Consider the following 13,099-nt stretch of genomic DNA (forward strand, 5'->3'; position numbering starts at 1 on the left):
AGTGGGTGGCCATCAGCTCCCGGGGACAGGTGCAGAAGCCTGGGGAGCTCAGCCTGAATGCCTTTTGGAGCAGAGGGTCAAAGGTGCTGGTCTCAGGCCCCCAGTGGGCAGTCAGCAGCTCTGGGCAGAGGGCCATGAGTGCTCTCATCCTCTCCAGGCACCTGCCCATGATCGCTGCTCTGCTTCACGGCCGCACCCACCTCAACTTCCAGGAGTTCCGTCAGCAGAACCACCTGACCTTTTTCCTGCACGTGTTGGGCCTGCTGGAGCTGCTGCAGCCTCAGGTGTTTCAGAGCGAGCACCAGGGGGCGCTGTGGGACTGCCTGCGCTCCTTCCTGCACCTGCTGCTGGTGGGTGTGCCCGCTGCGGGGCCCACCCCTGGCCTGCACTCGCCTCCTGGCCCTAACTGGGGCTGGTGGGTCTGTCTCCCTTTCAGCCTGAGGCCCTCCATGAGGGCAGATGCAGCATGCGGGACCCTGCCGGGGAGCGGGACCCCACTGGGGAGCAGGGATCGACCTGCATTGCAGCTGGGCTGCCCACCAGTGGCTTCTGCCACATGCCTCAGGGCCAGCTCTGCCCCTGGGAGGCTCTGGCTCCTTCTGAGGCTAGGGAAGCCCACACTGGGGCTCAGTGGGAAGGGGTGCCCTCCATGCAGCTGCCCTGCCTCTGTCCATCCTGTAATCCCTTGTCACTCTTGTTGGGCGCCTGTCTACCTGGACGCTCACAAAGGACAAGGCCGTGTTTGACCCTTTAGAACCCTTAACATAGGCCTAGTGGCCAGCAGTAACCAATGGTAGTGGTGGTGCTGTGGGGGCCCTTTGTGAGGTGAGGCCCCCAGGGGAGCAGCGTGGGTGGGACGGGGTGGAGGGTGTCTGGCTGTCCCTCAGCTTGGAGTGTGGCGTGGCTTGACCTCTTTTGCAGAACTACAGGAAGTCCTCCCGCCACCTGGCACCCTTCATCAGCAAGTTCGTGCAGCTCACGCACAAGTATGTCACCTGCAATGCCCCAGCAGCCATCTCCTTCCTGCAGAAACACTCGGATGCGCTCCAGTGAGTGTGCTGCACGTGCGTTTGGCTGGTCCTCACAGGCTCCTGTCCGGCCGGGGTCAGCCTAGGGGCTGCAGGGAGGGTTGTGCAGAAGGCCACACGTGTGCTCAGGTCTGGAGCTCCCAAGGCAGGCTGGCCATCAGGAGTCAGTGCTACAGCCCGAGCCAGGGCCAGCTGGCGGTGGCTGCAGTGTCGTGGGCCTGTACATGGCAGTGCCATGGTCGGTGCTGGGCCTGCTCCGGGCTGTTCTGAGCTGACTGTGACCGCTGACCTCCTCCCACACCCGTGATGGCCCCAGCATCCTGCTGCCCCACCCCCCTTCCAGTCTGCAACATCTTATTCACAATCTCTGTTCTTCCCAGTGACCTGTCCTTCGACAGCAGTGACCTGGTGATGCTCAAGTCCCTCCTTGCAGGGCTGAGCCTTCCCAGCAGAGGCAGCAGGGCCGACCGAGGCCTGGACGAGGAGGGCGAGGGTGAGTGGGCCCCTGGGCTTCTGCTGGGAAGGGCTGCAGGCCTGGCGGTCCTTGGGACCAACCTGGTGTCCCATGGCATCACCCCAAGGTTTATAGCACACGTAGAGCACTAAGAGGTGCACTGGCCAGCATGGCCGAGCAGCACCCTGCCTTCTGCAGTAAGCCAGCCCAACCCCCTCTGCTCTCTGTTCTTGCTCTGCCTCCATCCTATGGACCCGGTAGTGATCTGGTGCCCACAGGCAGGGCTGCTGGGTGCTCAGCACACCCAGCTAGCCAGTGGGTGAAATAGTGAGTGAGCCGACTGACCCAGGTCCAGGTCAGTTGCCAGTCCCTTAACTGTTCGGCTGTCCGGTTTTGCCTGATCATGTATTTATTGAATGGGGTCCTAGCAGTCCCCAGATCGCTGGCCTGTACTGCCCCCCTGTTGTGTGTGGGGCCACGGTGTGCAGGTGAGCAGCTGGAGGGGAGACACGCCAGTCTCCAGGGGGGCTCCCAGGTAGCTCCCAGCAGGCTTGTGTCATCACATGGTTGAGCAGCCACTGTACCAGGTACTGTGCCCAGCAGGATGGTAACTGCATCTTCCAGACTTGTGCGTGATTGTGGGGCTTCTTAGCAAGGACAGCCCTGACTTAAACCCAGATCTGGGGCCTTGGTGCTGAGTGGGCAGGGCGTTCCCCTAGCAGAGGCCTGAGGCACAACTGCTCCCCTGGGCAGGCTGCTCCATGTCCCAGATGGGTCCCCCTGGAGTGGGCTGTCTTCGTCCTCAGCCCAACTGCACTGTTCCCTGTCTTCCAGACGAGAGCTCAGCTGGCTCCCTGCCTCTGGTCAGCGTCTCTCTCTTCACTCCTCTGACTGCAACTGAAATGGCCCCCTACATGAAGAGGCTTTCCCGGGGCCAGACTGTCGAGGGTGAGTTTGGGAGCCTGGTGCCCCAGGCCAGGTTGGCCCCTTGGTGGGCTCCATTCTTCCCTGTGAATGGGACACCTGAAGAAGGGAGGCCTGGCTCTGGGCTGGTGGGTGGCTGAGGGGCCTGGCGAAGTCGGGCTGTGGAGTACTTCATGGTGCCGGAGTACCTTGAAGAGGGGAGCCATCTGGGGGGTCATGTGGCTTTGGGATGCCTTCAGGGCAGCTGGGAACAGGAATCGGGGAGCATGGTATAGATGCAGATCACTGGTTCCCCAGATGTGCAGGAGGGTCTGGGTGGAGGGCGTGCCTCCGAAAGCTTTCTAGGCAACCAGTGTCTGCAGTTTGGGTCTGCTGGCCTGGTGGAACTGGGAAGCCACCAGAGTTCCTGGGGTCTCCATCCTGAGGTGCCAGTGGTCGGTTTAAGGGGACTTCAGGCCCTACCAAGCACTAAAGATGGTGTGGAAGGTTTCAGAAGGCACTGGCACCGGTGTTCTCATCCTCCATGCTGCTCTGGGAGAGCCTGGAGTCCCTCTGCCAGAGCCGGTGTGGAGGCTACACCTGGATAAGTCCTTGCCTGGGGAGTGTGGTGAGGGGCAGTGGGACCTCTCCTGCCCTGGGTTGCTGGGAGCACGTGCTCACCCAAGCCCAGCACTGTGGCCTGGCCCTCACATGGCCTCTGCCCTCCCAGATCTACTGGAGGTGCTGAGTGACATAGACGAGATGTCCCGGCGTAGGCCAGAGGTCCTGGGCTGCTTCTCGGTGAGTGCACGGGCTGTGGAGTGCGGCAGGTCCCAGCCGCCGGCCTTCTCACAGCAGTGCTGGGCTCCTGCCAGCACTTGGAGGACCCCGGGTGGATGAGAGGCTGGAATGGGTGGAGAGGCCCATGCAGGCCTTTGGCGGGAAGCCCACCCGTGCCCTCGTTCCCACTGGGGGCCTGCAGAGCCTTCAGTGGGCAGGCTGCAAAGCTGGGGGCAGCTTGTGTCTGGGCCCAACCCTACCGCAGGTGCTCATGGAGGGGCAGGGAGCCAAGGCAGGCCAACCCCTCAGCTCTGGGCTGGACTCACTGACAGTGTGTGCTTCCTGCCCATGGTCCTGAGGTCCAACACTGTCCAGCGACAGGGCTAAGGACCAGGGAAAAGTCCCTTGCCAGCCCTCCAGCCAACCCAAGGCCAAGAGCCTGAGGTCTGAGGTTCGAGTCCTCAACCGGGGTCACCCTGGTAACACCCCCACCCCGACCCTGGCAGACGAGCCTGCAGCGGCTGATGAGCTCCGAGGAGGAGGCCTGCCGTACCCTGGCCTTCACCCTGGCCCTGCGCTCCGTCCAGAATGACCCCAGGTGAGCCTGGCGCCGCCACCACCTACCTGGTGCCCTGGCCAGGCTTTCAGCTGTGCCTGTCCAGGGGCCCTAGGAGAGAGTCTGGGGCCCTTGGCCATCTTGGGCCCAGGGTGGAGGTGCCCACCTGAGCGCACGGCTCTTCCAGCATTGCAGCAGACTTCCTGCCCACGTTTATGTACTGCCTGGGCAGCCGGGACTTTGAGGTGGTACAGACGGCCCTCAGGAACCTTCCCGAGTACACCCTCCTCTGCCAAGGTGAGTCCTGTCCACCCTGCAACCCAGGGGACCTGGGGCCTCCAGGAGCCTTCGTGCCTGTGGGCGGGCTCTCGCCGCAGCTCAGGTACCACAGGTCCTCATCTGCCCCCAGAGCACGCGGCCGTGTTGCTGCACCGGGCCTTCCTCGTGGGCATGTATGGCCAGATGGACACCAGTGCCCAGATCTCCGAAGCCCTGAGGATCCTGCACATGGAGGCGGTGATGTGAGCCCGTTGACAGCTTCACCACGTGCCAGCCTGAGTCCCTCAGCAGGTGGGCTGGGCCCCAGGCCAAGCCCAGCCAGCGTCTGGTACCCTGGTAGCCTCCCCTGGGATGGGGACACCGAGCTGCCCCAGGGTAGGCAGGCACCACCCAGCCCATGGCCAGCAGCTGGGTGCAGGGTGGTGGGGAGGGGGCGCTGTCTGCCCTGGGGGCTGCCCTGCCTGCAAGTGACGGGTCTGTGGCCCAGCCTGGAGGAGGAGCTGTGATGTTGTGGCTGAGGGGCTGCTTTTCAATAAAATGTGCTGAACCTCTTGTGTGCTGGCTGCCTGGTGGTTCCCTCCCTTGAGACTGGGACTTGAGCAGTACCTGGGGCGGCGTGAGCCTGCCTCTCCCCGACAGGCCAGCCTGTTCCCTGTGGGCACATGGGTGTGACAGGTGTCCGTCTCGAGACAGGAGAACTCCTGCATGGATGTGCGTGGTCTCATCCCCTTCTCCCTGCTGTCCCCCCATTTTCCCTATAGGCAGAATGAGAAGGGAAGGGAGGTGACAGTCCCAGGGCTCCTCCCTGGCGGCCAAGTTCCCTGCCCACAGTCTCTGCCTCAAAGTAGCCATGAGGCCTCATCAAGCTACCGAGGGGTTCTGCCGCGGAGCAGCCCTTCAGGGCTCAGGCAGACCAGGCTCCCCTCCCAGCCCAAAGTGGCCATAGCCCTAAGACTCAGCTGTGGTTATCTCTGGCGCACCTCGGTGCACTCTAGGACGGGGCCTGAATAGTTCCCACCCACTACGAGTGGGGAGCGTCCCCAGCAAGCTCTGGTTGCTCATGTGAGTGGCTCTGCCCTACACTTGGCCGCGGGGACTGGGGCAGGGTTGGGGGACGGGGTTGGTGCCCAGGAATCAGCCTGCATGAGTACCTGGCCGCATGGATGTCTCCAGACCTGCTGTCTCACCTTTTAAGGTGGACAAGGCCCCAGAGGCACTCTGGCACAGAGTTCGAGCAGCAGACTCCTGTGTCCCTGGTGCTCCTGCCCTTCCAGAAGTCAGGTGCTGGCCACCCAGGCTCCAGTGCACCCCCCAAGCAGGCTCCCTCTATGCCCAGCCCTGCTTAGCTCAAGCCACCAGGGGGCGCTGTGTCCAAACTCTGGCTCAAGCCATCCTGATGGGCGGCTGGTGGCCTGGCTCTGGGAGCCTGTGTGGGGTGGGGAGAACAGGAGTCCTCTCCAAGTTCAAGAGGACAGGACTGTGCTCCCCACTCTCACCCCAGAGATCCAGTGATGGAAGCAGGGCCCTGCCCATGGCCTCCCCTCCCGGGAGATGCAGGGAAGCACCCTTCAATCTCCCCCACTGTGTGCAGTGGCCCAGGGCACCCCTCCCTCCCTGAGGCCTGCCTTTCCCAGGCTCTCTGGCTTTCACCACCCAGCCTTCCCAGCCCCTGGGCAATGCCCCTGGTGTCCAAGTCTGCCCATTGCTCATGTGCTGCCCCTCTCACCCTGCTGGCTTGAACTGCCTCACTGGGGTACATGGAACTGGCCTGATAGCCCCTCCAGGGTTCGACTCCTGGCCCCCACCCCACCCAGAGCAAGATAGGCCCACGCAGGCACCCTGTGGGCACCAAGCTGGCCACCAGGAACTGCCACAATTGGAGAGCCCCCTTTAGATCACATGCCTTAGGATTCCATGGTACCTCCCACCTGAGTTGGGTAACCACCGCGGGGGACAAGTGCTCTGAAGTGCTGCAGCCATACCTGGGCCTGCACCCAGCAGGTGAGTGCTGCTTTCCCACATTGGGGTTCAGGGTCCAGGAAGGACCAGGTTGGAGCATTTGGCTTCTTGACACTGGGTGTGAGGGCCCAGTGGGCAGAGACAGCCCCAGCAGGGAGCCCTAGGACCCCCAACGCCAGGGCTGAGCCCTAGGGAGCAGAGGCCAACCACATCCTGGGCCCTGTCCACCTGGGCCTGCCTCCCTCACCCATGTGTGAACAGCTGCTCCGGCACATTCTTCCCAGGTCAGGAGGGCAAGGGCCAGGGGAGTTCCAGCAGCCCCGAGGCCCGCCTTCACCCAGGTGGGCAAGGACACACCCTGGCAGGGGTCTGGGAGGCACGGCCCCACACGGAGCAATTAGCAGTGCCTACAAAGGCCACACTTGCCAGCCTGGGTGCCACAGCATTTGCGAGGGGCAGGCCACGGGTGAGTCGTTGAATGAGTGCCGAGTGCAAGGCTGGGCCTGCTTGGAGCAGCACAGGCTCCATCACCCCAGTGGGAGTGCCTGAGATGGCCTCTGTTGCCCTGAGCCCGGCCCTGGTACACTCTCTGTTTGATGCCAGGAGACAGTCTCAAGGAGGTGGACCCCAGGCCCCAGCTGGTACTCAGCACAGCTAAGGTGTAGATGTGGGGGCACCAGAGTCATAGTCTGCGCCTCTCATGCTGGCCATGCCTGCCCAGCCCTGGGCCTTGTGGTGTGTGGGGAGATGGGGCCCAGCAGTTGGGCAGGTGGGTGCCTCCCAGCCAAGGTGTAGACAAGGGAGCATGTAGTGTGGCCGAGTGAGCCCCATCGGTGTCCCCATACCTCTCGGTGTGAGATCTGGTACAGCATGAGTCAAGTCCCTGCTCTATGCCCCTACCAAGCTCCAGGCCTGAACTTAGAGCTTCCGCCCCCACAGGCCAGCTTCCCTGCCCGCACTGCCAGCTCCCACTCCTGAGCTCTGCTCCACATCCCCTCCACCCCAAGGCCAGGTGCCTGTTTCTTGCTGGTCACTCCCTGCCAGATTGGGGCTGCTGGGGGGACCTACGTGTGCTGAGCATGTGAGGGAGGGAATGAGGTCCAGTCTTCTAGAGCCCCAGCCCAGGGCCTGGGGAGGGAGCACACTGTGGCAGGACCTCGCCGTCAGCCCTTGAGCCTGGGCTCCCCCCTGGGGGCTCCCAGTCCTGGCTCAGAGCAGCCCGTGGCCTGCTGAGTCCCATGAAGTTGGCTGGGATCGTGGACTGGGTATGGAAAGGGAATCCTGGAGTGTCAGGAAGGTGATGAGGCGGGATGGGGGATGGAGCCCAGTGGGGTTCTAGCCCAGAGCCGGTGACCCTGGGCCTCGGAGCTCCCCTCTCTGGGCCTCATGTCTCTTGGTAAGGGGCTGCACTGCCCTGCTGACATGGATACTCAGGTCATGTGGGCTGAGGTGTCCCAGGTGAACACACTGGCGGGGTGGGCGGCTGGATGCGCTGGCCTGTCCCAGGTGGTGATGGGCATCCCGTCGTGCCGGTACAGCGCTGGCACACACCAGGCTGCAGGAGCCCTGCCATGACCCCTGGAGGACAGAGCCAGCTACAGGGCAGAGTGGGCAGCCCCACAGAAGACATGGGAGGCCTGTTTTGGTCCTGGACAGATCCATGGGTAGACCTGGAGTGCATGCAACAGGCGGCCTGTGGAGGCAAAGGTGTGCAGGTCTGAATGACGGTGCTGGTCCCAGCAGGGAAGGGGAGGATATGGATGGCCCAGTGGCCCTGGCTGTTACCCGTGCCCTGCATGCCCTCTCTGGTCGTCTCTGATTGCCTCAGCTCCTCACATGTGGCCAGCCCTCACAGAGCCATTGGACCCAGGGACCAGCTATGGGGAGGGGACACTCAACAGGACCCCTAAGCAGGGGTTCCTGCCCTTCTGGGATCATTTCCCAGTGGTGAGCTCTGGACAGCTGGGTGGCCCCAGGGGGATTCCCATGCAGGCCTGCAGGCCCCCTTCTCTCTGGGAGAGGGGAGGCCCGGCTGTTGCCAAGGCCAGGCAGCCTCTGGGCTTCCTTCACCAGGTGGGGAGGGGTGGGGACAGGTGAGGTATTGCCGTGGTGATGAGCTCACCTGCTTCTTACAGCCTCAGAAGAAACACCTGTCTTCATTTTCACTTCTGGGAAGGGGTAGGCCCTAACCTTCAAACAGGCCAGACTGCCTGCAGCCAGGCAGAGGGCTGAGAGAAGCACAGTCAGCCTGGGACCCTGGGGCCCTGGGTCTCCCCATGAGAGCTCCCCAGGGCTGGATGCCCACGTTCCCCCCAGGAGGCTTCTGTCCCCTTTGTGCCGATGAGGGCAAGAGGCTCTGAGTTGCCCTGAGATACACAGGGTGGAGCTGTTCCCTCTGACCTGGTTAGGCTGGGACAGGTGGAGGTGGAGTTATTTCAGGTGTCCCAGCAGAGTAGGTGTGGCCGAGGCCTGCTGGCCGCTGCCTTGATGAAGAAGGGCCTGTTAGGAACACTCGGGACCGCTGGCAGCTGGGAGTACAGTTCTCACTCAGAGTCCTCGGCAGTCCAGCCCAGGCTGGGCCCCCAAGGAACCGAAAGGTGGATTCTACAAGGCCCATGCCTGGGGAAGTTGGGAAGTACTGTTCAGAGAAAGTGGAATGTCAAGTGCATCTTGAAGGATGAATAGGAGTTTTCCAGGTGAGGACTCCATTCATCAGCCTGCAGTTGGGGGCACAGGGCTCTCATCTGCCATCGTGTGGGTGGTGAGCCCAGCCCTAGTTTCCTGATGGGGTGGTCCTGGGAAAAGGTCTGGCCTGGAGGGGACTGTGAGGCTTGGTGGGAGCAAGGGTGGGCCTGGCACAGTGGGGTTTGGTGGGTGTTTGTCTGGTGGATGGTCTGGTCCCAGCTGCCCCTGGTAGACAGCAAGCCCCAAGAGGAGGAGTTGTGGGGAGCCACTCCACCACCCAGGGAAGTTTGGTCCCCACCCAGCAGCCCAGGGTTATGTGGCCGCACAGGGAGAGGATCTGGGTTAGGGAGCAGCTGACCCTACCTGCTGGGTGTGCTTGGGCTGCTGCTGTCAGCCTCCTGAGGATGCCGAGTTGGCTGGGGTGCTGTGGGGAGGTGGCTGGGTCTCAAAGACCCCTCAGGCCCCTCAGCCCTGGTCAACACTAGAAGTGCCACATCAAGGGCCCACTGGCCAGAGTTTCAGCCAGGGGAGCCTTTGGGATAACAAAGTGCAGATGGAGGAGCTGAGGGGCCACCAGGTCAGAGGCCAGAGTGCAGGTCCCCCTCCCTGGGTTCCCCTTGGAGTCTTTGTATTCCACCTCTTGGAGGCCCCATTCTGCTCCCTTGAAGGCTGGGGCAGCCTCATCTGACTTCTCACTCCCAAGCTAGGGATGGGGAATACAAAATACAGATACGCCAGGGTCTGAGGCCAGCTTGGCACTCATTACCGTCTCCAAACATGTTTCCACATCTGTAAAATGGGCATGAAGGTAACATCAGAGTCTCGGAGTAGTGTCAGCACTGGCCCACACAAAGTGCTCAGTGAGGGGCAGCTGTCACCATGGCCTGTTTGTGTACAGGGGGGCTGTGATCTGGCCAAGGACACAGCCATCAGAGGTGGGACTGGGCTTCTGTCTGCCCTGGTCCTGCTGCCTGGCCACCCCCCAACTCCTCACACTGTTTATCAGGAACAGGTAGGGCTGGGCCCCCATTACAAGGGGTTTCTATAAATGGCATGAGGAGGATTAATAATGTATTTATAACACATCGTTGTCGTAGCTGAAAATGATCTATAAATGTGCAGTAAATGTTTTATAATGTTTTTGTAACCCGTTATAAATGATAAATGGCAGACTATAGATGCTGGATCAAATATTTATAACGCATTGTGTGCAACGTTGGGCCGCTACAGTTCAGGAAAGCCATTAATAATAAAGTGGATGGAAATGTAAAAGTTACCGACATGCCCAGCAAAGCCATTTATAATGAAATGTAAAATTTGGCTGTTGGAAGAAACCCATGAGTCCCAGCCGAAGCACCAGCCAGGTTCTCCTGGAGTCTGGGAGGAGCGGGGTCGTGAATTATTTGTGAGGTATTCAGACAAGAATGTATACTATCCATAGTGTGCCATATAAATATGCTATTAATATACCCGAGGCTGCATACATTATTCATCAGGCCTAATTAATTAATGGGTGGCCCCTCAAAATGGGGTGTCACTGCTTCCAGCTCCCTGCAGGGATGGCTGTCTGAGGGAGCCATTGGCAGACCTGGCCATGGCCTTGGAAATTGAGGGAGAAGACATTCCTTGGACATTCTGTGGTGAAGCCAGTGTGACCCCCATCCATCCTTCCTGTGTAGGTGTTGAGGGGACTGTTGTCCAGTCTGGGGGATTCTGCCCATGTCTCTGGCTACCGTGATGGGCTGGGCAGGGAGCTGAGTTTCCACAGGTCAGCCTTGGTGCCATCATCCCTAAATGCCCAGGGACCAGGGCCCCATCAATAGTGAGGATGAGGCTCAGAGAAGTGAGGAGGCCTCCTTAGGGTCGCAGGGCAGACCAGTGTCTGAGCGAGGATTCCAGCTTGGTGCACTGGTCAGGGCCTTTGTGTGAGCCAGGGCTCCCGGTTCTGTGCCATGCTCCTGCAGCAAGGGTTCTGCAGACAGGCTGGTTTGGGACCCCTGTGCCATGTGACCACTCCCTTCAGAGTCATGGTGTGAGGCAGGAAAGCAGCCTCTCAGAATCCTGCAGGACAGGCCGCATGGGCTGGGGCCCTCCCTTTATTCTCCACCCCCTTCCACTGCCACCCCACTGCTCTCCCTCTCCTGTTTCTCCCTCTGTGCCTCAGAGGCTCAAGGCACCACCAGGTCTGCTGTGTTTGGGCATGTGACCCTGATTCTGCTCCAGCTTGGTCCATCAGCCTCGGTCAAATAAGTTACTTGGGTTTGAACCCACCAGAGGAAGGATCTTCAGACCCCACCCCTCCACTGTGAGGCCTTCCTAAGGGCCCAGAAGACATCATGTTCTCCTGGAGCTAAGCCGATGAGCAGAGCTGGCTTTTTTGATGAAAATCAGTGATGCCTCCCTGGGTCCCCAGCACTGTCCCTGTCAGACTGACTCCAGGAAGAGCCCCTCCGTCATCTCAGAGGGCCAGAATATGTGCTGGAGCAGGAGGTGGGGGGATTGACACTGCCTGGCCTGGCCTGAACAGCCTGCCCTGGATGGGGCAGCCCCTCAGGCAGGGCCCTGGCCTGGGCCGACCTAGGCTCCATGGGCCCTCACCCTTTGGCAGGGCTGGGCTCCTCCATTCTAGTTCTGCCTGACTGACCAGCTGGTCTCCTCTCTGCTCAGGACCTCAGTTTCTTGAGCTGCAGGGCAAGTGGGGTCCACCCACTTTTAAAAGGGTTGTTATAGAGGCTGGAGTGGAGCCCGGCTGGGCCCTGCCCCTCCCCAATCCCTAAATCCCTCTGCTGCAGCCACGTGCCTTTCTTCATCCCTCAGTGCTCAGCTGTGCCTTCATTCCCACCACAGGGCCTTTGCATGTGTCTTCCTTCTGCCTGGGAAAGTCTCCCTTTCCTTTGACAAGTTGATCCCCACTTATCTTTCAGGTCTCCATTCTTAATGTTCCCTCCTCGGCCTTCTGGATGGCACTGCGGAGTGTCCCCTTGGAGTGCTGTCACATTTGTGTATGTGAATCAGTCAGGGTAAGAATACTGGCTGGCTGCCGGAACAAATATCCCAAAGTTCCAGCAACTGAGCCCAGTCCCCCTTTATTTCTCACTCACTCCACCTCCACCTGCGGCCTGTCACCTGGTAAGTCCTTGGCATCCAGGCAGCAAGCCAAGGAAGATGAAGAGTCTGGAGGTGTATACACCAACTTCATTGGCCAGAACTCAGCCACATGGCCCCACCTCCTGCAAGGGAGGTTGGCAGATTTGGTCCAGGCAGAGAAATGGAGTGCATAGGTCCTGGGGCAGGAATGTAGGTGTCCAGGGCAGTCATAGGAGGGGAAGAAGAGGAGGTACTGACTCAGGGGAGGGTTGGCTGGCCCCTTAAAAGAACTGCCTTCCTGTGTGTGTAGTGGGGGAGGATCTAGAGAAGGCGTTTGAGCAGGGGGTGGCATGCTCCCATTCCTGTTATTAAAGAGTTTGTGTTGAGAACAGGTGGCTGGGCAGAAAGAGAAATGCAAGCTTACACCAGGAGGTAGCCCTGGAGGTGGTTCCTGCCAGATCGGATGTGGGCAGTGAGAGGACAGGGCAGGAGCACCCCCAGGCTTGTGGCCCAAACATCTAGGAGGAAGGAGCGGCCATGGAGGACTGGTGGCTGGCTGTGGGTGGGGCTGACTTGGGGTCATGGAGGAGGGGGTGAGTGCAGGGGCAGAGGCTCTGAGGCCAGAAGGGGCAGTGCTGGGATGGGTGGGAAGGGCGAGGCCAGGGAGCAGCAAGGGCAGGTAGGGCTGGGAGGCATGATAAGGGGCCCGGACTTTATTCAGAGTGCCTCAGAGGCCAAGCAGGGAAGGGCTTGTCTGACTGGCTTTTCCAGAAGGATCCCTGGGCTGCTGCAGAGGAGTGTACTCTGGTGACCAGAGAGCAAGCAGTGGGAGAAGTGGGCAGGCCAGGGTGTCCTTGCTTGGGGGCCCTCGAGGGCAGCACAACATGCCGTGTGTGTGGTGCTGATGGGGACACCACCCCACATGCTGCCTCCTAGGTCACTGTCCCCAGAGGCCATGGGGTGGCTGGTAGGAGTGAGAGTGAAACAAATTCCTAATCATGGAGCTCCAGCCCTTGCTCCGCTGTTCCCTGCAAGGAAGGTGGGTTGCCAACCCTGTCTGCCTCTTGTTCACCCTGAGGCCCCACCACCACTGGTTGGTCTTTCCTCACTGGCTTTTCCAGTTCTCTGAACTGCTGCCCTGGGGGGTCAAGCAAACCCAGCTGGTTCCTGGTTCTGGGATCAGCCACCAGCCCGGATGAATGGCATGACATCGCCCTTCATCCTCTTGCTGGGAGCCCCCAGCAGGTCAGGACAGCGACCATCCCAGGTGACCCCTGCCTGTCTAGCCCCTGCTTGCATGTCCCCTGTGATGGGGAGCTCATTGCCTGCTCCCAGGTCTCACTCACTGTGGGCTGCTGGCCACTCCTC

The 13,099-nt window shown here is 60.7% G+C and overlaps 1 protein-coding gene across 5 annotated transcripts in view; it reads left to right on the top strand.

Moving 5' to 3' along the window:
• Nucleotides 1–4,558, top strand: part of INTS1 (integrator complex subunit 1) — a 30,763-nt gene extending 26,205 nt beyond the window's left edge. For all 5 annotated transcript variants that reach the window (XM_036932876.2, XM_057487467.1, XM_036932878.2 and 2 more), the window contains 8 exons: nt 158–350; nt 922–1,049; nt 1,409–1,521; nt 2,317–2,430; nt 3,116–3,186; nt 3,672–3,763; nt 3,909–4,018; nt 4,131–4,558. In XM_036932876.2, coding sequence (XP_036788771.1) covers nt 158–350; nt 922–1,049; nt 1,409–1,521; nt 2,317–2,430; nt 3,116–3,186; nt 3,672–3,763; nt 3,909–4,018; nt 4,131–4,246 — 937 coding nt within the window. In that variant the 3' untranslated portion in view covers nt 4,247–4,558. The remainder of the gene's footprint in view (nt 1–157; nt 351–921; nt 1,050–1,408; nt 1,522–2,316; nt 2,431–3,115; nt 3,187–3,671; nt 3,764–3,908; nt 4,019–4,130) is intronic.
• Nucleotides 4,559–13,099: the final 8,541 nt, after the last annotated feature.

This window comes from Manis pentadactyla, chromosome 10, assembly GCF_030020395.1.
Source record: "Manis pentadactyla isolate mManPen7 chromosome 10, mManPen7.hap1, whole genome shotgun sequence".
NCBI classification, from domain to species: domain Eukaryota; kingdom Metazoa; phylum Chordata; class Mammalia; order Pholidota; family Manidae; genus Manis; species Manis pentadactyla.